This window comes from Caloenas nicobarica, chromosome 1 (genome assembly GCF_036013445.1).
Source record: "Caloenas nicobarica isolate bCalNic1 chromosome 1, bCalNic1.hap1, whole genome shotgun sequence".
Lineage (NCBI taxonomy): Eukaryota > Metazoa > Chordata > Aves > Columbiformes > Columbidae > Caloenas > Caloenas nicobarica.
Genome location: NC_088245.1, coordinates 16,186,961 through 16,214,417, shown reverse-complemented (window position 1 = coordinate 16,214,417; position 27,457 = coordinate 16,186,961). Strand labels below are relative to the sequence as shown.

General features: G+C 36.0%; 1 protein-coding gene across 1 annotated transcript in view; it reads left to right on the top strand.

Moving 5' to 3' along the window:
- The window catches only part of LRRK2 (leucine rich repeat kinase 2), a 67,891-nt gene that overhangs the window by 22,195 nt on the left and 18,239 nt on the right, over positions 1 to 27,457 (top strand). Inside the window, exons 14-37 of the mRNA XM_065640529.1 lie at positions 1,425 to 1,555; positions 3,149 to 3,293; positions 3,598 to 3,737; positions 5,087 to 5,215; positions 5,302 to 5,472; positions 7,126 to 7,381; positions 7,606 to 7,794; positions 9,225 to 9,343; positions 10,125 to 10,194; positions 10,649 to 10,869; positions 11,376 to 11,626; positions 12,796 to 12,944; positions 14,489 to 14,582; positions 16,439 to 16,625; positions 17,010 to 17,191; positions 17,698 to 17,927; positions 18,963 to 19,090; positions 20,328 to 20,546; positions 22,692 to 22,893; positions 23,518 to 23,606; positions 24,549 to 24,736; positions 25,665 to 25,819; positions 26,633 to 26,779; positions 26,933 to 27,124. Of these exons, the coding sequence (XP_065496601.1) occupies positions 1,425 to 1,555; positions 3,149 to 3,293; positions 3,598 to 3,737; positions 5,087 to 5,215; positions 5,302 to 5,472; positions 7,126 to 7,381; positions 7,606 to 7,794; positions 9,225 to 9,343; positions 10,125 to 10,194; positions 10,649 to 10,869; positions 11,376 to 11,626; positions 12,796 to 12,944; positions 14,489 to 14,582; positions 16,439 to 16,625; positions 17,010 to 17,191; positions 17,698 to 17,927; positions 18,963 to 19,090; positions 20,328 to 20,546; positions 22,692 to 22,893; positions 23,518 to 23,606; positions 24,549 to 24,736; positions 25,665 to 25,819; positions 26,633 to 26,779; positions 26,933 to 27,124 (3,984 nt within the window). The remainder of the gene's footprint in view (positions 1 to 1,424; positions 1,556 to 3,148; positions 3,294 to 3,597; positions 3,738 to 5,086; positions 5,216 to 5,301; positions 5,473 to 7,125; positions 7,382 to 7,605; positions 7,795 to 9,224; positions 9,344 to 10,124; positions 10,195 to 10,648; positions 10,870 to 11,375; positions 11,627 to 12,795; positions 12,945 to 14,488; positions 14,583 to 16,438; positions 16,626 to 17,009; positions 17,192 to 17,697; positions 17,928 to 18,962; positions 19,091 to 20,327; positions 20,547 to 22,691; positions 22,894 to 23,517; positions 23,607 to 24,548; positions 24,737 to 25,664; positions 25,820 to 26,632; positions 26,780 to 26,932; positions 27,125 to 27,457) is intronic.

Below are 27,457 nucleotides of genomic sequence, written 5' to 3'. Positions count from 1 at the left end.
AGAGTTAGCTCCATTACATCTAACAAATTCAGAGAATGAGTGTGGAGCTATTGCTGTGATTGTGTATTTTCATCATAGATATCCTTTAAGTGAGAGCCAACAGTGATAATGACATCTACATTATTGTACCACAAAATGCAATTGTTTTAATAGTATCTCTTGGAAGGAACATAGAAACCGGACATCTGACACCAAAAAAAAAGACAGTGATTTAAAGATATGAAATATACTATTATATATTATTTTCTACAGAAAAGAAGAAGCCAAACTGACCAGCTTAGAAATTCCTTTTAAAAAAAGAGTCCTTAAAGGCAAGCTACAGTGGGAAAAATATGTTTTTCATTAGTGCTATACCTTTAATAGAATTTGGGGAAAGTTTTACCTCTTATCAGTTTACTACTGTATATCCTGTTTCTTTCCTCTGATATTAAGTGTGAGAGTACAGACACAGGGTACTGATTTTTTTTTCAGAACAACTTTTTGCAAGTATCTCTGGGCAGCTGTAGTTGAACATTTACAAAACAAATAACTCTGAAACTAGCAACTTGACTAATATGCAGACTGATTGCAGGGTTTCCATTTCCTTCTATTCTTTGAATTATAATCTTAATATTTTTCTGGGGTTTTTTTCAATAAACAGCAGAATTAACACTTGATATATGTATTTTATCATGTAGGCATGACAATTTTTTTTTGCCAGTGTCCCGGAAGTGAGGCCCTTCTAAAGCATAATCAAACAAAGAGAATGCCAACTGGATGTTGGAACTTGCAGGTTCCTTAGAGAATAAAAAGTATTTCATGGGGAAAATAGTAACTGGAACAAATATGAATGCTTGAAGTGACTTCTAAAGGATTTCTGGGTACTTTTTGTAGTGCCACTTGACTGCAAGTGCCAATAGCTACAAGAAAAGCAAATCTGAAAGACCTTTCTCTGTTCTTTTATTTGCATTCACCTTTCACTTACATTATCTCTGGGTAAATTTTGGCTTATGATGTACTGCCAAGTGAGAAAGTGCAACTAGTTGAGAGCTTCTCTGTTGTGTCTCGTTCCAAAAGGAAGAGACATTCTGAAGTAGGTATCAGGAGCACCAACAAGCCCCAAAGCTCAAAAAGTGATATATTGCAGTGTACCTTAGCCAAAGGCATGATTTTGCATTTTCACAGTAAGTAACGAGCAAACATATGGTGAAATCGTCATTTCATACACAATGTACTCACACTATAGTGTAAATCTGGAGGGACTCTGGTCTCTTTAACTACAGCATTCTGAAAATGTCATGAGATCAGAGAAATACACTCTCTGAGTTAGCTGATAAAACCTGTGTGTTCAACTTGATTGTTGTGTTGGGTTCATAATATTGGGTTAATACTGGAGGGAATATTAAATCTGTTCTTCTGAGAAAGGCTGTTTTCCATTGTTGCAGATACAAAGAATGACCAGAATGGTTCTTCCAGAGATGTGGGAGATGCTGCTTTTGCACTTACTGTAAAAGTCATTAAAAGCCAGTGTCTGCTGGAGGGGACTCATTCATTGGTGCTTAATGCTTTGAACAGGGTATAGTTAAAGCTTTATTCTAATTAATTTTGTCAATATTTTACACTTGCAATCATGAATCATTTGTAAGTTTTAGTTCCACATTGATTTTCCTATTGATTTGATTGAAGTAATCTTAAGTCCTATGTTTCATTTATCATTTGGGGCTGCTTCTTACTTTCTGTTGTGGAGTGTATTTGATGATCCTTTATACTGTAACTCTAAAGGATAATTATAAAAACAAGGCTATTTTTTTTTCCAAGCATACGGTTTATTTCTGATTTTTTAATGGACTAGTTTATACATGAAAAGTGTCCTTATACCTACACCTCAACTACACACAGAACTGAGTGGTTCTTTATTATGGCTTTCATGGATACATACTCCTTTTCTTTCAACAGAGCAGTGTTTCTCAATTGTCTCCATTCCTTTCACTGTTCAATTCTATAACTTTTTCCAGCCACTTGAAAACAGAATGATCTAAGTGCCTTGAAGGGGAAGCTGAAAAGTGAAAGGCTGAAGCAGACAAAGTCTAAGCAAAGGAAGCACTGAGCACTTCGCACAGCAGATTAACCTTAAATCCTAGTGACAGGAAAGATTGTGGCCTTCAGAAGAATCCCACCTCTACAAGGTTTACAAAGTTCACATGACCACAGTCAAAATGGATGTAGCAATTCACAATTTTTTAGAAATCTCTCAACAATGTATCAGCAATAGAGTGCTAGAGCACCTAAAGGGCATTTCTTGACCTGAAGATACAGGATAGAGAAGTTAACAAGGGAGGCAAATTAATTTTTACTTCAGAATGAATTGAAGTCTCCAGTGCTTTGTGACCATCCTGATTGCTTTTTCTGACCCAGCTGGTTTGTGTTTTGGGTACTACAATATCAGCCACAAGGGCTAGAAATTAGCATATTTTTATAAAAAACTAGAGGAGTGAGAAGGAAGATGGGCATGACTCCACTGAAATAATTTTGCAGATTTGCAGATCACTGTAACAGCTATGCACACTTTCAGATCTAGGCCTCATCCAGGTTTCCTCTATCTAGAACTGGGGGAAAAATGGGAAAAATAATCACAAATAACCTGTTGAATCGCTATATAACTAAAATAAACAAACAAAAATATTGATGGGGTGTGGTAAAAGGTATGTTAATTCGTATCTTTTTCTTTTCATATTTTTTTCAGTTGTGATAATGCTTATCAATTGTGTCCATTCCCAAAGAACCCAGTTTTGTTCCTTTTTAACTACAAAGGGAGTACATTTTCTCACTCTCCCTGTCCTACAGCAAAATGGCGTGAACTTGTGAATGGTTGTACTGAAGCTTTGAGGGGAAAAAAATCCCATTCTCCATTACAAAACTAGCTAGGGAATATTTTCAGAATCAAAGGTAAAAATCTGGGGAGGTTGTGAGCAGCTGAAACTGATGGTTGAAACGGGAACCTTTCTGAAATTGTGATTATTGTTATTTATTGTCGCATCAGCTTAATTTCTCATACTTTAAGAACAACAATCACTTATTCTCAAATAACAGCTTTAAAAACAAGCAACTCTTCTGTTGCCATTGTAAGCAGAACAAACTTGATCTCATTTGATATTCATTTCTCCATTAGTTTATTGGAAATCCGAGCATTCAGAAGTGTGGACTCAAACTACTTGCTTCTGTAGCTGAGTGCACTGGTGCACTAGAAATTTTAACCCAGCAAGGAGCTACTGACACTGTGCTTCACACCCTGCAGATGTATCCGGACGAACAAGGTAGGGAAGGTATTTTGTTAGTAGAATATGGATGACGTAGTAGGAGAGGCTGACTAACCACAGAAGCTGTAACATACCTATTACACACTTTAGTACTGGCCGTGATGCAGGTTATGTGGCAGGAAAAGGGCACAGTACTGCACAGTCCTCAGGTTCAGCCACTTTGTGGTTGTGCCTGGCCTTGTCATGACTTATGCAAATAACTTTCTGGAATATTAGTAGCATAACACTACTTAGGTCATGGCTTTATTCCACTCAGAATGTCAGAATAATCAACATTATCAATCTTTCTTTTTCCTTCTAGATATACAGTGTTTGGGTTTGAGTCTTTTACGCTCTTTGATTACAAGGAAGAGTTTGTGTATTGCAACCATGCATGTCCTGTCAACGGTTCTGGTTTCTACTCTGCGGCGATTTAAAGAGGTCACTGAAATCCAGATGCATGTATGTGTTATTTCTATATACAAAGATGAAAGCCAAAGGGAAAACTTTAGAAAATTATTTTAATGTAGTTATATTTGAAGTAGAATTCCTAATTTTAATTACTTCATTTTGATTTTATTGCAATTACTAGATTAGTATAAGCCTTTAAAATTAAACCAAAATATTTGTCATAGAGATGGTTTTCTTGGAGGCATATCTTCAATTCAGAATATGTAAGTGTAGGTTTAGGTGTTTATTTAATACTTCTGAGATCTGCAAACAAGAACAAATTTCTCAGTTATGGTCCATCATTCAGGCAATCTATAACCCTTCAATGAAGTAGCTGTCATTATAGTATCGATTGCCCTTTTTTGAAAAATAATGGAAAATAACTGAGTTCCCAGCCCTGTCACCAGCAATAAGCTGAGTGTAGGAATGCTGTATTTACGAAGGACCTTACTGGCATACTGTGTCAAACTTTGGACCTGCTTCAGAGTGTGGAAGGAGAATTCTTATTCTGTCTGCAAACACACATTCAGTCATCCTTGTGTGGAAGTTCTCTTTTCTCTACTTCAGAAGCTTTCCCTGTTTGTTGCCAGTTTTGTTTTTCTAGTGGAATGGAGCTTTCCTGTGAGATCAGCTTCTGGTGAGAGATTCTGGACTTCTGTTCCAGATCCATATGGAAATGTCACAAGCGCAGCTTCCCTTTACTGCTCTTTTTCCCCCAACCCTTCCAAGTTTAGCTTAGCAACCAGTGTAGAAACAAATCAAAATAATGTGGTGGAATAAGGAAGTTACTTAAAGTGATTTAGTCTCAATTAGGTTTGGACAAAGAGTCTGTAATTTACCCAGTTCACCCTTCTAGATGAACTTTACTTGCAGAATCATGGCATAATTTTGTATTTCTTTTAGTTTTTAGAGTCAACTGTTAAGTTTTTCATTTAGCCTATGTATTTTTATCAAATTCAAGGATTACAGAGTGACACATGATGCATCTTCATCCCTTATCCTTAGAAGGAGATCGTTTCCTCTGTGCATTTTCAGGAAATCACAAGTACATTTGTCACTGCCAGGCAGGATGTTGTCAGAAATTATGGTGCATAATTTGGCTTTTCAAAGTGTCAGTTAATATCTGTTTAAGTGGGACAACCAAACAAGCGTGAAACTACAGCTATATAAACACAGAGACACTAGGTGTTTCTGCTTTCTCTCCTGATCTTGTCCAATTTGTGAATTATTGCATGTTTAAAAACAAGAAGAAAAAAATAAAGCATGTATCTTTTGGCTGAAATTTTATTTGGTTGCACAACCTGTTTTAAGATACACTTTTAAACATTGTACTTATTGCAATCTTCTCATTGTGTTCTTAGGGATTTCATGCAATCTTGTCAATTCTTGGTTTGTCACCTTGTTTTGCAAAGCTGCTGATACATGAATCATTTGACACAGTCATTTTCTACCAGATGTCCATGTGTTTCACTGACCAGCGAGATCGACAGGTATCTTCTCTCTTTTGACAGCTCCACAGCCAGAAAAATTTGGTGCTTTTTTTGTCCTAACTTTGATTGTTTGTCTTCCCGTTCAGTTTCAAAGCCTGTGTTGCAGATGTTTTGCTAAAATAGCTGAAAACGATGATTTGAAAAATATGATGCTGGAAAAAGCATGTATTGAGTACAATAGTATTATGGCTGAATGCTTACTTATACTGGGAGCTGATGTTAATAAGAAGACAAAGACAAACTCTTTGATCTATCAGGTAATGTATGGAAATATATATAGTTTTATTGCTTTAAAATTTATGCTTTTGTGTTCCTTTCTGTTTTCATATACACATATATTTGGCAGAACACAGCAGCAATACCCTGTGCCATCTGACTGTGACAGGAGTGGTGTTAACCATTGCTGCTCATGGTGACTTCAGGCTCATTGGAACACCCTTCACTTTATTGAAGCTCATAGGGTCACTGTCACCTAGAACGTGCCCACACTGCCAGTTCTGATGCATGTTCACTTTAAAGTCCATCCTTTCTGATGGTTTACATTGTTCCCTTGCAAGCCTGGGCTCAATCAAGTTCTGACTTAGCCTTAGCTTTGGAGTATCTTTGAGGAAGAAGTCTTAAGCTCAAGCTTTGCAAACTCCCAGTCATTTTTTCTGAACTAATCAGATGTAGATGGCCTCAAGCCCATTAGAGCCCAGTCCATGAACTGATATTCCAAATTCAGCTCTTCCCAAGCTCTGTGAGGCTGAAGTACAGATGGACCAGCAAGCAGCACTGTGCATAGACAGATTTCAGTGCGCTTAGTCCCACTGTCTTCTAGACCTGCAAAGAAGTCTGTGGCCAAAATGCCTGCCCTGGAATGGTGGATTTTTTTGACTTTGTGTGGTAGTTAAACATGAATATAGTAATCAGGTTTTGTCCTGATCTAACTGTTTTGGTTAGAGTTCTAAGTTTTTATTAGCACACCTAAAGGAGTGTAACATCTTGGAATGTCTGCAGTCACACTAGCTGTGAAGAACTTTATCCAGACTGTGGCCACATCGAGATCATCACGTATTTGAAATATGTTAGTGTGATTCAGCCATGCCAACAGAGACTGTTCCCACCTGCTTACAAGTGCTTCTTGCTAAATGTGACTGCATTTAAATTTTTTTTGAGAAACAGTGTGCATGAGCACTTCCTAATTTTGCTTCAGAGTCAAGGTTTTAAACAGTCTGAGGTAACTCCACCTGAAGCAAATTAGAAGTGTTCGCTTCTGCTGGCAGGGCTGGCTGGGTGATAAAGCACAGCTGAGTTTGGATCTGTCCATGGAGTCTGTGGTAGGCAAATCAGTGTTAGAGAACCACAGTGAAAATACTGAAGTAATTGGAAGTATTTATTTAAAATATTTGTAATATTCACAATCAACACTGGTCTGTGTAGCAATGCTGGCTGAGAGATTGGAAGGAGTAAAGCTGACTGAAACCAGTGGACCTGAGCTCCCTAGCACTAGGCAAGGCTTGATGAGTCTCACTGTTGTTGCCTGTTCATCTGATACCTAAATGGCATCACAAAATAACCCCTAAGTTTCTTTTTTTGACTGAACAGATAAATCAATGGAGTTGCCATAGACTGCATGCAATAACCAAACTGCATAAATTACCATTCATTGTGTGCACTCATGGCAGAAATTACAATTACAGAACTCAAGCATTTGTTATATTTTGGGAAAAAACTTCAGGAAAATGGGAGTTTGTACTCAGATGCCTTAGTCATGCATATGCTCTGAGGGGCAGGGAATTGTGTAATTGAAACAGAGACATGATTCTTAAAAATACAGTGAATCCGAACTTGAGACAAGTGTCTTAATGCAGTTTGAGCAGTTCTGTGAATACCTCACATACAGTTTTTAAGTTGTTTTTTTCTGTTAGGTTTGTGAGAAAGGAAATAATCCTAAATTGGTGGAATTGCTGTTAGCCAATGGTGCTCGAGAGCAGGATGTTCGGAGTGCCTTAACCGTCAGTATAAAGAGAGGAGACAGCCAAATCATCAGCTTGCTCTTAAAGAAGCTTAGCCTGGATGTCGCCAACAGCAGTATATGTCTTGGAGGATTCGGTATTGGGAGACTAGAACCTTCCTGGCTCATTCCTTTGTTCCCAGACAAACTTACTCCATTAAGAAAACAAAGTGAGTATAGATAGAATTTGCTATATGAAATGTGTTAATATCTCTTGATGCTACAATGTAAGCGTTTTAGATAAAGACCTTCAGTTGAAAATCTCTTCATAGCATTCAGCTGATTATAGAAAGATTGACAAACTTTGAAAATAAATCAAGTTATTTCTGTTATTTTTTTAAAGCTATTTGGATTTCTTGGGCAATATGCTCTTGTTGGTTTCTTACACATACAGATGCAGGTTCAGCACTGGCAAGAATGGTGCTTAAATTCCAGATGAAGAATATTTCAGAGGATAGATCAAAAGCCTCCTCTGATCTAAACTCCTCTGAAGATGGAGTGGATAAAAACTATGATTGGAATTTCATTTCTGACCCATTAGTGGACAGCGTTTTTCCTTTGACTGATGATATTGATAGTGAAGGTAATTGCTTTTCTTTTTTCTTTTTATAATCCCAATCTAGTGTACCAGTGCTAGACCATAGCCATAAATCAGTTGTTTGTATTTGAGATAAAACACTTCCCATGAAAAAAATACTTTTATCTAAAATTTTGTTTGTGGTAACATTGGAAAATAGTTAATGACGTGTATGTGCTTTATCTACAAATTTAGGACTTTAAAGCATTTTATTGAGTTATCCATTTAAAATTAGTTCTTCATGCATTCAGTTTCTTGTAGAGGGAAAGAGTGGGGTTCATCCAGCCAGATTTAGATATTGACTATTTTGATGTCTTGTTTCTGAGCTACTCTGGTATGCTGCCTTTATAGTCAATAGCAAGAAGCAAGTGCTTCTCATCATGAAGTCGAGTGTATGGTGATCTAGAAATCCCTGGTCTCGGGGGTTTCTGTTAATAAAGTGCGCACAGCTAAGTCTGGTATAGAGGACTATATTGTTAACAAATAAAGCAGGGGAAACAAGCCCTATCCCAAAGATATCTAATTGATCAGAAAGTGTGAATGACAATTCTGTGTTCAGTCCAACATCATTCTTGGTAAGCATGTTAGGAAATCTGAATGACGTAACTTAAAAAACCAGCATTTCTGTCTATAATATCAGTAACTTAATAATAAGAGTAAGTGGCCTTAATTTACAAGATGCATTTTGTTTGTTCAGATGCCACTGTTGTTTTAGAACTATTGGATACTTAAAATCATCACAGATTAAGAATTTGAATTTTTGAATCAGAGAATCCTAAGGAATTTTTTTGGTTCTGTGTTGTTGTTTTCCTGTTGTTTTCAGTCTGTAGGACTGTAGCATGGGTGTATAATACTGATAGGTACTATTTGTTGTCCCACATAGAAAAGTTGTTTAGTCATATGTAAATTATGTTAAAAAAATGCACGCTTCACTAACAAGTGATTTTAGGAGCTTTAAAAATAGCTTTGAGAAGAGGAACACTAAATGGGTCCAGATAACCCTAAATCACCAAAACCAGAATGCCAATTGATGTTTCATTCTCAATAAATGTGGAAGTGCAAAATTATCTATTAAAATACAAACTTTTTCTGTTTATAAAAGTTATTTGCACTGGAGTAGCACAGAGACGTGTTATAAAACATGTATAATAATCCTAACCTGCTGGAAATTTCAAGTCATAAAGCATCAATGTAACAAGCTGCAGGTCAGATTTGGAGTATGGCAGGTTAGTATGGCCCGTGTACTCTAACACATGTTGACAGCACTCTTGGCCTATTGCACACACAATTGACCAGTGAGATCCTGCCAATATTGATGCTTTTGAAATGCATCCCTCCTTTGTATGTTAGCATCTACATTACAGTTGTATTCAGAGCCTCATCTTTAAATACATTTGCTTACTTATTTGTCCTCCTGTGTTATTGTTTTGGACTAGGAAGTGAATGTTCACTTTTTACAAAAAAGAAGTCCAATTCCATTGCAATTCCTGACTGTTATAGGGAAACGGCATTTCAGAGAGGTTCTCCTACTTTGCCACGACATTCCTACTCTGTGGTAAGTCAGATCTTTATTCATTCCAGGCTGCTTAAAGTCTATCTGTGTTGCCTACTGCAAAATTGTTAATAATCACGTGTTAGGAAAGGTCATGTAACCATATGGGCTCTTGTCTCACTGTTGGCATTTGATATTTCCTTCTATTGCTGTGCAATTGTTGTGCTCCAGATCACTGTAGAGATTAGAGTTTATTTCAGCAAAAATTTATTATCAAGAAAAACTACATATTCTTGTGAATTGCTCATGTTTCTTGTCTGACGTTCAAATGCAGACACAGAAACTGTGGGCCTATTCACAAAGATTTACCTACCCCTTAGTGAAGCCAAACTTCAGAGTGCTGCTGCCATCAATGAAGAGAGAGCAATTCCACAAGAAGACATAAGAGGACAAATCAAAGCCAGGTTCTTTGAAAGGAGCTCATCTCTTTCCTTTGACTGTAAAGGGAAACTGGAGAGATTGGCCTCCCTAGAGAAGGTTCTTTTTTGTAATATCCTGCTCCATCCCATCACCCCACCCTAGTGAAAGTCATTTTAGGTTGCCAAAAAATGCACTACTTCCATTGTACTTTAAATCTACTGTTCTTTCATATTACATGGATCACTAAGTTTTAGAAAGACACGACCTATTGTTATTTTTAGTTGAAATGTACAGTTTCTTTGTGTTACCCCTGGAAGTTCTGATAAAAAGAAACCACAATAAAGAGAAATGTACTGAATTCAGGCCATTTCAGGTATCTGTATATATACATAACTGGTTTTTGTTCTTTTCTGGGATATTCCAGGGACCCGGCTCAGATTATGAACCATTAATGAAACAAAGAAGAAAATTCTTGCCTTCAGATGAATCCCCCAGTAAGTAAACTATACCATTTAACATATATAACAGATTTTTCATCCTTAATGCTTTCAAAGCATAGTATGCAAAGATTTTAGTCAGATTATGTATTGTTTACAAAGAAGAGGATACATTTTGGAATACTACAGTGGAATACAGATTATGTGTATATATAGGAAATTTTTTATGCTGAACTTCACAAATAATTTATGTAGAATTAAACAGTCAATGAGATTCCATGAGTGTCCTTATGAGCTTTCAAAAGCTACTTCTGTTGTGCAATGCATAAGTGACCATCTCTTCCCTACTGTCTTATAAATTTCTTAATAGAAGTTGTCATGGATTTGGATATTAACCAATATCAAACCATTCACTGTCCTCTGCATCTTTAGATCCCAAGTTGATTCATCTTTCTTTTAATTATGTGATAAATGAAATCATGCTATTTTTCCAATGTTTTTGTTTTAATAGAAGGCCTCTCAAAATTTTCACCACATATAAGACCATCAGACAGTCTTTCTTCATTGATCTCAGAGAAAGAATATATTAAATCACTAGATCTTTCATCAAATGAGCTGGAGAACATTGATGCCATCAGCCAGAATAGCTGCTTAACTAGTCATCTGGAACATCTTGAGAAACTGGAGCTCCACCAAAATGCTCTTACAAACATTCCAGAACAACTATGTGAAGTAAATCTGTATAATTTTATGTAATACAAGTAGAGTTCAGTTACAATAAATTCTTTGTCTCTAACAATGTACCCATAACAATACTACTCATTAATATGGGTGTATATTTTTACATGCTTCATACATTCATTCAATTTTCATTCAGTGGATTTATGTTAAGATAGAAATAAAAGTATTTTCATGGAACTGTTTTAAGTCATTTACTGCAGAGGACTGCTTGAGAACATGTTATATTGACTAACATAATAACTGGAGACGAGAACTGCAGGCAATTCATATCTGTTTAATTTTATGAAACTGAGCTAATTAATTTTGAAGAATACTTTGTACTTTATTCTGTAATATAAATATTATGGGTTCATTGGTATGATTGATATTTTCTGGTATTTTTCCTAGTGAGAGAAATATAAGTAAATTAATAAATTGTATAAAATATGACTCAGTGTAAAACCTATAAATTCATGTTTTCATTTAACTTTTTTTTAAAAAAAATCCTTTTCTTTCAGAACTTGAAATGCTTGATGTACTTGGATTTGCACAGTAACCGATTTACTTCTTTTCCGACTTACATACTGAAAATGAATTGTATTGCAAATCTTGATATCTCTCGAAATGACATTGGACCTTCCTTTGCTTTGAATCCATACTTCAGATGTCCAACTCTAAAGCAACTCAATCTCTCATACAATCAGCTGGTGTGCATTCCTGAATTTCTTACAAATGTTGCTGAAAATCTGGAACAGCTATTGCTTGAAGGGTGAGTAGCGTTAGTAAATGGACTGCAGTGTAACAAACATAACAGAAAATCATACACTTGTTATCCAGAACGATTACTGTTATAGCACAGAAAGGATTGTTTAGTCAGCAGTAAAGCACTGACATTATCTTCCAAATGTGTAAATTGTTACAATTTTCAGTGTTGTATTACGAAGTACATGAGAGTATCTGTGGGCCGTGGCAGAATCTAATAGCTTTGCAGTTTCAGTAACATACTAAAAATGTAGTTCAGCATTTTTCTACTGCCATAGTATTCATCCACAGGACTGTCTGTATTGTCTAACATATTCAGCTAGGTTTTCTGAATACAGAATACAGTTTCCACTGTATTTCTTAATCACCAAAGGTTTTTTGGAAGTATGATTCATGGAGTTGCATTTATTGCTATTGATATGGTTTAAATGACAGAAGCAAAGAAAATATGTTTGTTTTGTTTGTTTGTTTGTTTTTTCCGGCACTTTTTATCATATGTGTTAGTGAATGAGATAATTCAGACCTAAATGGAATTCTTAAGAATGCTGTTATTTATCGCTCTGCAAACTTCAGATACTGTCTTATCTCCCATAATTGATGCCAAATAAGATGGTGACACTTTTTATACAGAAATCCACACAGAATGAAGTTGGCAACATAGGTAACTAAAGCAAGCAGTAGTAAATATGTGAATTAAATTTACAAAAGCAATATTTTAAATTCAAAATCCTGTTACATTTCTTCATTAGCTTTATTTTGAACTTTATTAGCAATATTACCCTCGCAAAACAGTGTTGCATGGTTCTTTTATCTCTGTATTTTCAGGATCTTTATCTTGTTCTCTTCTAGTATATCTTTAGTAAACAGAACTACTCACAAATGCAACAGTTCTCTTTATGCGGGATTAGACTGCAGTATGGAATCAGGAAATGGCACCTTGTAGTACATTCTGACTTTTGCTCTCTAAATTAATTAAAACAATCTTAATATCAGTCATGTTATTCCATGTTGCCATATGTACCACTGTTTTTGCTGACTGGTCAATCTTTATATAGATAAAAGTCTTATTTTTGGTTATCCAGTGTAAGGATAACATTGTCGGGTCAATACTCCTTCCTTTCACTTTTTAGCTAATAGTTTCTGAATAAAACATTTTTTTTTTTCTTGTTATCACAGAAACAAAATTTCATGCTTGTGTTCACCCGTATGCTTGAAAGAACTGAAAATTTTAAACATTAGTAAGAACAATATTTCATCCATTGCTGAGAATGTTTTCATGGGCTGTACAAAACTGGAGCAGTTCAACGCCAGGATGAATGCTCTTGGTAAGTATCTGCAAAAATAGGATCCACCTTCTAGAAGCCATTCCAAGTCACAAAATTCCTCAGCCGCCAGCATTTGGAGTCTTGGGAGAACAGAAAAATGTATGCTTGTCCTGTTTATCCAGTTCCCTAAGCATCAGCTTTTGATCACTGTTGAAGTGCTATACTTCCAATGCGGCGATGGACATTTGATCTGCCGCACTTTAAATACTGCGTTCAGTTTTGGGCCCCTCACTACAAGAAAGACATTGAGGTGCAACGAAGCTGGTGAGGGGTCTGGAGCACAAGTCTGATGAGGAGCGGCTGAGGGAACTGGGGCTGTTTAGCCTGGAGAACAGGAGACTGAGGGGAGACCTTATTGCTGTCTACAACTACCTGAAAGGAGGTTGTAGTGTGGAGGGCGTCAGTCTCTTCTCCCAGGTAACAAGCAACAGGACAAGAGGAAATGGCCTCAAGTTGTGCCAGGGAAGATTTAGATTGAATATTAGGAAAGATGTCTTCACCAAAAGGGTTGTCAGGCATTGGAACAGGCTGCCCAGGGAAGTGGTTGAGTCACCATCCCTGGAAGTGTTTAAAAGACGTGTAGATGTGGTGCTTAGGGACATGGTTAGTGGTGGACTTGGCAGTGTTAGGTTAACAGTTGGCCTCAGTAATCTTAAAGGTATTTTCTAACCAAAATGATTCTATGATTCTAAATATTACCACACTATATATCCCATGTTGTCTTGTGAATAAGACAGAATGTTTGATTCACTTGCCTGAACGCAAGTGTCATTTGAGATGCCATGAAGTATCCCACTTGGCTTTCAGCTTCTGGTCCGGAAAAAGCAGGTCTTCGTAGCTCCTATGTTGTATCTCCAAGCCATGTGCAGATATCTGAGGTACTACAGGGTGCATCACCTTCACTAGAACCCAGTGTTCAAGCAATAAATTGAGTCCAGAGTGTGTTTCAGTGGCTTAGCATATTTTACACAAAGGTGTCAAAATTATTTACCTATGAAAAATGCCAATTACATAAATGAGACTTTAGTAATGCTGCTTGAGTTCATAAGTTACTGTCAGAATTTATTTCTGTCTTCAAGACATAAAGTCTTCCACTTTTAAATTATTGCCACAGTATTTCCCAAGGTTGCTCTTACACCTGCATTAAACACAGCTACACCGTTAGTGTAATTTTTATGTGCATAAGACCCACCACTCACTGAATTACGGGAATGTTACGTATACTGGCAATATAGTAAAGGTTAAGTAAAGTTGTTTCAGTGTTTAATGCCAATATGAGATTAAATGTAATAATATGTAATGTGATAAAAGCCAATCCATTAACTCACTTCTAAACTTCCTTCATTTGGGGATTTTAGTTTTAAATAAGCTTTAAAATAAAATAAAATATTCAGATTCTGCCTTTGGTAGCTTGTACAAAGGCCTTTATATAGAAGATGATAGACTGACCTTTTGGTCCATCTTTGATTTTAGAAAATTCCAGTCTTAAAAATAATGTAAACAGTTCTGAAAACTAATAGGATTAACCTCTTTTTCTGCTCTAGAAATAATACCAGACTTGTCATCCAGCATAACAAGCTTAAAATTATCCCAGAATTGTTTTATTAATGTTCCAGAAGCAATTCTTCTTCTGCCACAGTAAGTTATTACTTTATTTATTGAATTTAATCTCAAGTTCTTGTTGAAGAAAATGTGATGGCAAGACTTTTGTTAAGCAGAAAATTCTTCATGTTTTACTGATTTTCAAGAAATCGTCTCTAACAGGGTAAATCCAAAGCTTAGTAGCTTTTAACTAAAGACATATCAGTCACATTTTCTTCATTATTTTGAGAAATTCTGTTCCTCAGCTTCAAATCATTGTAACTGAAAACATATTGCTCGACTACTGAAGCCAACAATTCTTGCTGAGAAGTCCAGAATGAATTTGTCACTCTCTTGAAAACAACAGTAAAAAGATACTGGCAATTTGTCCTTTTCGAGAAGTTCTGCAGACTTCTGCACAAGGCTACCGAGATTGGCTTTTCACTTCCCAAATATGACAAGATATTTATTCTCAGAGAATGACACTTCCTCTAGATGGAATTGTGATAAAGATGCATGTGACATCTATTTTGCTCTACCTTCAAAGCATTGCTTATGTGAAAATAAGACTTCTGCTTTTTTTTGTAGAAGTTCCTGACCTTAACAGGTCACTGGAATCAGATTGTGAAGGGAGTGCTTGGAAGGGATGATCAAATCAGTTACTGGTAGATGTGGGTAGATGTTAGTGGTGATAGCACCATGGGGAGGGCAGATCCACAGGTTTGTGAACTTAGATTAATCACATTTCCATAGAGCATGTCATTATTAACATGATATTACACTGTTTCAGCATGCTAACATTTATATTCACAGCAACAAATGTAATGAATGTGTTGAAAAAGGTGCAGCTTTCAGGTTCTATATCTCCCAGCCCAGACAAATCAATCAGGAGTTGCATGGATTTTTTTCGTGCCTCATGTTCCATAGTAACATAAACAGCATTTGCCCAACAGATGACTTACAGAAATGAAATGTTCTTTTTTATGAAGTTCTTAAATACATATGTAGTTGAACTATATAATTTATGCACATACCATAGAAACATTCCGATAAAAGAGTGAGGCATCCGTACTCTCTAATGTTAGTCTCCTGGTTAGGAACAAGAAAGAGTTCAGATCACCACATGAGGATCCATAGTTTATAAGTGGAATCTTGGGTTTTAGAAAGTTGATAATACCATCAAGTTCCCCATTGCTTTTTTTTAATTTGAAATTTATTTTAAAAGCACATGAAAATACATATTAGTATTATGTTAAATTGCAATTAACTTTTTAAATACACTTATTCTGGTAAGTTAGACTGCATGTCTACAGTGTCCTCTGTGGTCCTGCACTCACGTGTAATTGGAATCCTGAGCTAAACTCTGCTCTCTGTTACCTGGGTCTAAATGTATATTAACTATACTGGTTACAGTTCAACGACTGAATATTTGCACTACAGGAGTGTGAAGCTTATTTATCTGTGTCTGCTACTAATCAGACCAGAGCCATGCACATCTGCAAACTGTAGAAAGAAGGAGGAAGTGGACTATTATCACAATATGTACACTTATTTAAAGTGACTCTTTAATTTACTGTCCGAAACATATACACACAGTACAGTGTGGATGTTTATTTTCATGACCAGGCAATTTCCTTCACAGACAAATATACCGAAAGAATATTATACTGAATCAATCATATGTGTATTCTTATCATTTTTTCTATTGTAATGAACTTACAATATCATCTTCATTACTTCTGCTCATAGAAGTAATTCTCTATCTTCTTCCATCTACATTCCTGTCAGAAAACGGCCTGTTCTGGTATCTAATCCATTTGTTTATTTATTAAATATGAATACAGTTCCAGTTAATCTCATTTTTATTGTTTTCATTTGCTAACATCTTTATTTTTTTATTTTCATATTTTCAGTTTGCGATCAGTAGATTTAAGCCAAAACAAGATCATAAGCCTTCCTGGACCAGTGCACTGGAAATCATTAAACTTAAGGGAGCTGTTATTTAATCATAATCAAATAGATGTCTTGGACTTGAGTGAAAAGGCTTGTGCATGGTCTAGGCTAGAAAAGCTACACCTGTCCCACAACAAGTTAAAGGAGGTAAAGTGTAAGATTCTACGTAAAGAAAATTAAATTACTTTTCAATTGAATGCAGTTTTTCAATGTTCGTTTGATTTTCGTGTCACCTCTTGTATCATAGTAAATTTGATGAGTAAAATGGAATGTAAGTTCGAATAGTACTTCCTGTGAATGAAAATCACTGTATTCTTTTAAGCTTTTCTGTCTGGAATGTGTCATATGATCAGTTTGTATAATTAATTCATTATGAGGTCCTTTGTCTACTAGTGTGGGATATTAGGCCTGTTTATTAAAAAAGATTAAACTGCAGCAGTAAAAATAACACCTAGTTTTGTCAAATATTTAATGTATTCATGCTCATACATGTTTTAATGTTTAATTGCCCATTAAATGTTCTTTGTTTAGATTCCTCCTCAGATTGGCTTCCTAGAGAACTTGACTTCTCTGGATGTAAGTCACAATCCTGATTTGAGATTCTTTCCAGATGAAATGGGAAGACTGTCCAAAGTCTGGGACCTTCCTTTGGAAGGACTCCATCTCAATTTAGACTTCAAACATGTGGGATACAAAGCCAGAGACATTATCAGGTTTGTTGCCCTATTGTTCTTGAATATTCTTGTTTTGCTTTTTTGGGATATGCAATAAGCATTAAAAACAACATATCCTTCTGAAAAGACGTGCTGGTTTGTCATACGAAATCCAGTGGCCTACTCTATGGAAGGTATTATATCATATCAAATCAACACACATAAAATAGATTATAGTGATTTTGACTATAGTAGTATTATTTTTGAATTTGATCTTTCTATAGATGCTGCTTACCAATTATTTCTAATATGTTTCTTGTGTTCCCAAGCACATTGCTCAGAGCACATTTTTGGGTAATTACAAAACAAAAAAGAGACACATTCTGAATTAAGCTTTAACTTTCAAATCAGAAATTACAACGGACTGTTAAATTCCAAGTAATATCAAACAGATACTGAAAATTTGAAGAAAATGGTATGGTTTTAGATTTTTCCTCGGTCTTGAGTTCTTTTGGTATTCTTCTTTATTATACAATTCTGTGAGTTCTGCAATTTTTTTATGCCAGATTTCTTCAACAACGACTGAAGAAGGCTGTGCCTTATAACAGAATGAAGCTCATGATTGTTGGAAACACTGGCAGTGGGAAAACTACCCTGCTACAACAACTAATGAAATGCAAACGAACAGAATTGGGCTCTCCAAAAGCTACAGTGGGCATTGATGTAAAAGACTGGATCATTCAAGGGAAGGGCAAAATGAAGAAAGAGCTTATATTAAATGTGTGGGATTTTGGAGGTATTTCAAGACCTTATTGTTCTTTACTATTACCTTTTCTAACACCTTAATGCGTTACTTATTCTTACAGTCAGCCTGTGAAATTTCAAATTGTGGACAGTAAAGTCATGCAAATTTATACCAAAAGCCAAGTGACCGCTTATAAATTAGTGAATTCTGTAAACTGGCAGCTAATCTCTCAAATTTAATATAAAGCCTCTGGAGTTTCTCCTCACCAAACATGGTCTGACCACTAATTTCAACCATAGCACTCTAGAATTGTCATTTCAGAGCAGTAAGAAACTGCTTGTAATCACCAGAAGAATCACCTTCCACTCAATTCTTTCTCTCCCGTTTACAGTCTGGGTCTCTCTACGCTCTACAGTGTCACTGTTTCCTTAAGTCAAAGAAAACAAAGCACTTAGGGGGAGTCTTTGAACTTTGGACTTTTGGAAAACCTAAGTTTGGGGGGCTCCAGAAGCACTTCTAAAGTTCAGAGGTATTTTAGGCTATAGAAAAGTCATTTTTAAGCATTGGTCTGTGATCACTTAAAAACAGTCTATACATTTCAGTGGATATGCACAGAAGAGCAGCACTCAAGCTGAATGTCCAGCTTCAGTTGTGATTTTAAGTGCTTAATTGTGTGAACTTAGAAGTCTTATTTTGAAGTTGCTGATAGGATAGGAGAAAGGGATGGAAGAAGGAAGGAAGGGAAGGAAAGAGTGAGGGAGAAATTCAGTACTGGAGTTTTAAAATGATCGTGACCTTTCAAGTTGTCTTTGCAGCAACCATCTTTATCCAGTTGTTAAATCTTATGCTTCTTGATTTAAAAGTAGCTTGCATATTTCAACACTACAATTCAGTCAATGAGTTACCACCGAGTACCTACCTAAAATTCATAGTTATTACAGGTTTCCTGTCAATTTAGATAGTTTTCTGTAAACATTAATTGCATTTGTGGATTAGTGATCTGAGAATAAGTGTTCTGCTGCCCTTTTGTGATCTGAAGATGTTCATTGGGAGAAGTACTAAACAGTAAACATTTTTTATCATTAGGACAAGAGGAGTTCTACAGTACCCATCCCCATTTTATGACCCAAAGAGCTTTATATCTTGCTGTTTATGATCTCAGCAAAGGACAAGCAGAGGTGGATGCTATGAAGCCGTGGCTTTTTAACATCAAGGTAAGCCGTAGATATGTACAGAATGGAATTCCACTTCCCAGGGAGCTGTTGGTGAACAGCAAATTAACCACAAATATTTTTAGAGAGGGGAAGAGGAAAGAAGCTCTTCAGCAAATATGAATAAAAAAGATGAAGCAAGAGCTGAAATGCATCATATACTGGATATGAAAATATATGTAGACATACAAAGACATAATCAGCACTGTTTTGTACTTAAAATGGTAGAGAGTGATGTGCAGAGGAATCATTTCTATGTTCTGCAATATTTTGAATTGACTGATTAAGAAAGGGGTAGTATTAAAGGAATGATGAGTTAAACCTGTTTGGTTTTTTTTACATTACTGTAAATTCTGTGGAAAGCAGAATTTGACTAATTTAAAACTGACTAGATGCAGGTTTGAAATCATGCTGTTAAGTGTATGCTTAGCATCCTATTGTTAATAGGAATTATTCCAGGACTGTAGTAGGGAAATTGGTCTGAGAATGTGCCTATATGTTTTTCTTTTGCTCTAAGTGTTTTATTTGATGGAACCACGCCATAGTGAGAATTACTTGTCTTTTACTTTTGTATGGTGGTTGGCTTTGGCCAGACAATACAATTACACAAAGATTTTGCATACTGATCCTGTTTGTTAAACTTATCTTTTTCACTCTTTTCACCTTGAGCAGTGATACAGGACAGAGAGTTACAGTCAGTTAAGTGTTGATGAAGGCCATTTCTGATATGTTCTTTGCTATGCTGTACTTGCTGGTGTTTCATTGCTGCACTGTTCTGATGGCGTCTAGCAGAGCACCCTTTGCTTTTCCATTTTGTTAGGCACTTTTAATGAAAAAGTGTTGTCTCTCTATTTTACTGACAATGTTATTAATCTGCAAAGTATGAAATCCAGATCTACACTGGTTCCTTTTAGAAAAAGCTGGGTTTTTTAATATTTCTGTTTTGAAATAGACTGCTCTCTGTATGTTAAAAAATATGTATCAGATTTGTAGGCTGATAATTTTTACTGCTTTATCTAGTCAAGGCTATTATAAGGGGTTGCAGTTTAAACTTTGAATAAAGGCATGAAATAGTATTTCAGATTTCAAACTTCTTTAAAAGAAGTCTATTTAAAGAGGGAGAAAGAGTAGCTTTTTTCGTTGTATTGATTGACTAAATTGCTCACATTTTATATGGATATGAAACAATAACATCAACATTCACAGTTGCGTTAATCAACTGTGTGGTTCTTACTAACAGGCTCGAGCTTCAACATCCCCCGTCATTCTTGTTGGCACTCATTTAGATGTTTCTGATGAAATGCAACGCAAGGCCTGCATGAGTAAAATTACTAGAGAGCTGTTGAATAAGCGAGGCTTCCCAGCAATCCAAGATTACCACTTTGTGAATGCTACAGAAGAATCCGATTCCATTATCAGACTTCGGAAAATCATAATAAAGGAGAGTCTTCACTTCAAGGTAAGCTACGTACTGTTCGTAATGTTGAAAACATCCTAGTTTTAGTTAAGTAAATACATTTTTAAGCATTTAATTAAACACATAATTAAATACATTTTTAGTGAGATAGCAAACTCATCTTGCCTTCTATAAAATGTTACACACAGCAAAGTAATGAATGAAAATGACTAATTTTGTTTTCATTTAATTTTCTACCAAAAAATCAACTTAGTAAAAATCTCCATTTTGTTTTCAAGCATTAGGTCTATAAATATCATATGTAATTGAAAATAGGCCATCTTTTTCATGTTAAGATATCTGATCAAAACCTGGTTTTGGTTGGATGGCAACATGTAATTGCAATTGTAAGTATTGTGAGATTTCAGGGGACCAGGAAATAAGATTTTGTGATTTCTGACAGCAAACTTCTTCTGCATTTACTGATTTCATTTTACATAGTGTGAAACTATTCCTAGAAAGAGGAAAGTGAATTAAAGCAGGAAGAGAAAACCCCTTGGACTGAATGCTCCTCCTAAATCAGAGAATCTGCGCTTGTAGTTCCGTTGTCTCCAGGGTCATCCCTGTCACCTATTCCCTGCTATTTCCTTAGCCACAGCATTAATCTCTAAGTGACAAGTAGGAAGAGACTAGCCCAGACATGGAGCTTATAGGAAAACAAGATCAAATCTGTAGCAAAAAGAATATACATATTTTAATTTTTTTATTTATACAATATTGATCATGTAAAATGTTAAACAGATAAGGTGATGTCCTGTGCTACTGAGGTCAATGGCAGAACTTCATATATCACAATAGAGCTCAAATTTCTTCTGAATTACTGCTCGGAAGGTGTTACACAGCAAATGCTGTATTTATGAGCAGCCTCACACTGGTGTGTTACAAAGGAGAGACAGAGTGCGCACATCTCTTGTTTCTCTCTCAGAAACTACCAGCTTAGCCACATCCATGATCTGCCCAACTTCATTCCATGGTCCAAGGAACAGCTAACCAGGGCTAAGTGGCACCGAGTGGACCGTTTCAGGTGGAATGGATTGATTCCACTTCCCATACATCAGCTGGCATGAACAGAGCTGGTGTTTGCAAAGATATACGTAGCCCTATATCTCACCGTACTTCTTCAACGCTCGGAAGTTCTGCTTTTTGAAAATATTTCACTCTTAGGTACCTAAATTTTTCTCCTGTAACATCCACATCTCTTGTGACTTAAACTGATGTTTAAATTTTTACACAAACATAAGGTAGCCTGAAGGAAAGGAGATAGTTTCCATAAATAATGTAGACACTTTGTGAAAGGAGTGTTACAAGGTACCTGCTTAGAAGTTAGACGAGTATTCAACATTCTCATCAAGTGCTCTGACTCTTTCAAATTACACAAGGTACTAATTACATTTTTCACACACATAAAAATGCCGCAGTGCATTGGTGTTTAACTTCTTTGAGAGGAAGATTACAAACTACGAAGCCAATTTGGAAATGTTTCCTCAAAAAAATGACTAGCTCAGCACCCACTGAGAATGAAAAACCTGGTCAGGTGCTGGATAATACTGAAAGTCATTTTCTCCAGGAAGGAACTCAGGCTCAGGAAACAGGGGCAAAGCACCCACCTCTGTTTCCCTTAAGTGTTACTAACCCAGCCAAATTTATTTCTTCCTCTCCTCTTGACCACTGACTATCAGCAGTGGAGACTCTTAACTGGGCTATGGCCCTTTTCCCCACAGTTTAGCTAAAGACATGTCTAGAGATACTACAGATTACAAGAAGTATTGGTTTTTTATTCATGTGCCCATTGTCTCTTGTTAACTTGAGATGTATGACATAATCTGTTAATACACTGAATGTTTTCTTTTTACTTCAAATCAAAGCTTCTCTTTGAATTTCTCAGAAGACATATTTTTTTATTTTTATGTGCATGTAATATGGAAATACTTTCTTATTTGTGAATTTATAGAATTAATATTTTCATATTATAATTATGAAAGAATAATGAGTTACACTGACCTTTTGGAAGCCGTGTTAGTTAATAAATGAGTGTTCTTGTTCCTTCTTGCTGCTACTATTGAGTGGAAATACCCACCTAACATCTTAGTTTTACTGTCTGCATTTCACATAAATGAATTATTACATTTAAGTTTATTAATTATACAGATCAGAGATCAGCCAGTGGTTGGTCAGCTAATTCCTGACAGCTACCTGGAGCTGGAGAAGAGAATTTTGCTGGAACGTAAAAATGTCCCAGTCGAATTTCCTGTGATTGATCAGAAACGCTTACTGGAGCTGGTACAAGAAAGCCAGTTACAACTGGATGAAAATGAACTCCCTCACGCCATTCACTTTCTGAATGAATCAGGTAAAATATTGTCTTTGGTGTATGTTTGCTAGCACCTGGGTGCACATCTGCAGCAGACAGACCTGTACACATTTTTAAATCTCGCACAGGGTTGCCACAAAGTGTTAAGCTGAAATGCTTAAGCTTGGGTAACATTAGTTTGATAATCCAGGTTGTTATGTCCTAAAGTAATTCTATGATATAAAGGATCACTGCTGTATCAATATATGTATCTTATCCGACCTTGAAATCATCAGACCTGCAAGTTAGCATCGTTTCTGAAGGAAGGTGCAATTGCTGTAGTAGCTGGAATAGAATGGCAGTTAGGTGAATATATGTAACAGCTTATCTCAGTGCCATACAGACTTCATAAGATTAAATAATAAATCACACAGGGCATAGATGCTTGGCAAAAACCCAAGTCAGATTGCAAATCTAGCAAAACATCTGAAAATAAAGGAAAAGTTGAACAAACCTTGATTGCATGCTACTCTACTGAGATACTGACATAAATTCAATAGCTGAATTTATTATTTGGGTGGTTTATGTCAAGTCATGTGAGAAAAATAGCCCAGAGTGGAGTGTTTATTTTGCTTAATATGGAGCTTGAGAAATGTATTGCTAATTAAAATATTCTTTGTGCAGGAGTACTCCTTCATTTTCAAGACCCAGCACTACAGCTGAGAGATCTGTATTTTGTAGATCCTAAGTGGTTATGTAAAATCATGGCACAGGTTAGACTATGTTTATTTATTGTATCTAAATTCATGGAAATCTTTCCCTTGTCTCAAACCACTGTACCTTATCAGTGATTCTTCTTCACTATTTCTTTACTGTTTCATGATTTAGAATTGTCTCAGGGCTCAGATTAGTTTACCTGACTCTTTCTGTTTCCTTTGCTTTCTACGCAACTGTCTGTCTCAGTGGTTCTGTTCTTACACTGTAATGTCCAATATAATTTAAACTGCACCAGACACAAGAATACATGTAGAACAGAAAAACTCCAGAGATGCAGAGTAATCCTGTAATATGTTGCAATAGGTTGAGGTGATAACTGGAACATTGGTTTAAAGTAGTAAGAATGGGGCAAGAAGAGCTTGTTACTGATGGCAGAGAAAAGTGAGTGATATGGATTCATATGTTGGGATGAGAGAGTAGCAGCAGACTGACTGCTTAAGTGAAACCATCATCGATATGTTGATCTAGAAACACTCTCAAAATTTTATATATATATTCAGATTTCCTAACCTCTGAAACTTTACCTTTCATTCAGTGCAGGAAATGAGATGGCAAAAATATAAGTTTGAGCCTTTAAAGCTGGTGGGATTAAGAGTGAGAAAAGACCTAGAAGATCATGTTGTCAGTACCAATATGCTTGTGTGAAGTGCTGATACGAAAAATCACTGTACACAGGCTCCTTTCAGAGAACATGTTCACAAATAAATTTCCATACAATTTGGAGCAGTGAAAGCTGCTGGAGAATGGTGGCACAGTAATGGCTTGGACAGGCAAAATGTTTTCACTGCTGTCTTCTTGCTGACTAGTATTATGGAAATGTTTGGTTTCACTGTGAAACTGAGTCCATTTTTCCCCCTAAATAATAGGCTACCAATATTGCAGGAAAATGCAATCTAATCATGACTGCACACCTGAAATTGTTTTACTTTTTTTGAAAGATTCTCACCGTGAAAGTGGAAGGCTGTTCTAAATATCCTAAGGGAATTGTAAAGCGTTCAGATGTGGAAAAATTCCTTTTAAAGAAGAGCAAGTTTCCTAAGATCTACATGTCACAATACTTTAAGCTTCTGGAAAAGTTTCAGATTGCTTTGCCGTTAGGAGAGGACCAACTACTAATCCCAAGCAGGTAAGAAAAGACCTCACCTCACAAATTAGAGCCATAGAGATCGATCAAAATAAAAACCTCCCATCAGGCTAACTAGTTTAACTGACCATCAAAGCAATTCGGTATATGAAAGCATGATATATACTTACTACACTACATTTTAATAAAGGCTTTCACAGACACGTTAAGCTGATCTTGTAGCCGATAAAGCTTACATCACATTAACTTGGAGGGTAAATGGAACCTATACATGATAAAATGCTTTATGAGGACAATATTTCTTTTACATTTACTGTGCTTTCAGACTACAGCAGGAAGATTATAATTTAGATTTACATTGTGGTGTGCCAGCATTACAGATAATTATTGCAATATAAAAGATAACCATGAATGTCTGTAGCCTATATGCTTGGAGCAAGAACCCCCATCAAGTTACTCGGAGGCAGTGTCTCCTCCAAACAGTCTAGTTATTAAATGTGGTGACAAAAAGTGTTACGAATTTCAGTGCAATGTTTTTGCTTTATCTGAAGCGGGTAAAACAGTTTCTCTGCCTGTAAGAGATTTCCCTAATGTGTTTTGTAATGCTTATTTTGCTTAATTGAGAGAATGTTGCATGGTTGCATTGATTAGAGTTTCTATGTTCTTCAAAGTCCTGGGACAGGAAGATTTTATCTGAATGCGTTACCTGCCTTATATGTGTCTCAGGTTTTTCTCACATTTACATTCAATATCTAATGAGTGTTAGTGAGGTTCTCTTGGGTTTAAATTACAGCAGAACTTCACTTTAGCACAAGTAAGCAGAATAAGCAAATACACTGTCTGCTCCCTGATCATTTGAATCATTCATTCATTAATAAATAATACATTTTACATAATAAATAATGTATGTCATCAGTCAGTTTGGATAAAGTACATCATTAAATATGGTCTAATATCTTTATTCTTTCAGTTTGTCTGATCACAGACCTGTTATAGAGCTTCCCCACTGTGAAAATTCAGAAATTATCATCAGGCTTTATGAGATGCCATACTTTCCTATGGGATTTTGGTCCAGGCTGATCAACAGGTTGCTTGAAATATCACCTTATATGCTGTCAGGAAGAGGTACGTGCAATAGTGAGCATGTTTGCTTTGAAAGCCATCACCTGCATGCTAAAGCTCTAATCCCCAATATTGTTTTGCTTTACCTAATTTCTGGCTGCTTCACAAATGTGAGAAAAAGCACAGCAGTCATTTTTATAACTTAGAAACACCCAGGAAAAGATAGTGCTTGATCTTTACAGTAGTGTGCAAAAGAAAGCGAAGGCTGTAAGCAGCCTATTTCTCTCCTTCACATGCTAAAGATGGAGGAAATCCTTGTTTTTATGCAATATTTGCATTGGCTTCAACAAGGAATACAGGAAAGGATATGTCTTCCACACAGAAAAACAAACTGCTTTTCTGCAGTTCATTGATTCTCCCTTTATGAAAGTCTAAAAACTTTGCTTTTATCAGATGGGCCGGGGGGGGGTGTCTTTAATATTTTTCCAATAATTCCGTGCTTTGACATGAGATCTGTCTGCTGAACTTTGCAACTTCATTAATCTTTGGGTTTTTTAATGTGTGATTTATGAATACTCGTGACAAATAAAGTATGAAAAATATGCATTGCTAGTGCTCAACAAGTATGATTTATAACTGACTAAGTATTTATTTTGTGGATATACCTCGTAGAACTGAACACCAGTTGACCTATATTCAGCTTTTGTGGGGCTATTCTGTCTGTAAAGTTGTAGCCTTTATTTTGTTTGTTATTTGGATAAGCATAAAATTACAATCATAATTAAATATTTTAAGTACCGTGAATTATTCTGAACATTTTAAAATATGACATTCATATTGGGGATCAGATTTTTAATCTAATTTTGTGTTTTCTAGCACGAGCTCTTCGTCCTAATAGAATGTACTGGAGACAAGGCATCTACTTGAATTGGTCTCCTGAAGCTTATTGTCTAGTGGAATCGGCAGTATTTGACAACAACCCAGACAGTTTTTTGAAAATTACAGCACCTTCTGGCAGAAAAGGTTAATTATTCCTGAGCCTGATTTTTGCTCCAGTTTGATTGCAGCTTGGCATTTTGGTTTGTTGTGCTTTTGCCTTTGGAATGTAGAGTTTACCTTTGTACTTACAAGGATGGCAGATTAAGGCTGTAATTTCCCTTTTTTGGTTTCTTAAAGGGTGCATCCTTTTGGGGCAAGTTGTGGATCACATAGATTCTCTTATGGAAGAATGGTTTCCAGGTTTGCTGGATATAGATGTGTGTGGTGAAGGGGAAACACTGTTGAAGAAATGGGCTATGTACAGCTTTCAAGATGGGGAAGAACACCAAAAAATACTGCTTGATGACTTACTTAAAAAAGCTGAAGAAGGTATATATTTATGCCATTTGAGGTATATAGAGGTAAACATGTATACAGATAAATATTATACAACATACTCTTTATAGCATTAGGGTATTTCACTTGATTTAAAAAATTTCATTTCTCCAAGAAATAATTACAGTATCAGTCAAAATCCATTTGTTCTTTTTTTATGTAAGAGCCATCTGTTTAAGTATAGAATATGGGACAGATTGCAGCTACTCTGTATAGTCATGTACAAATGGCAATAATGAAAAGAGTAATTTTGTCATGATACTGATAACGCAACTTCATTCATGAAATTGAATCCAGCACATAGTAAAACTGATACTAGATCTTTTG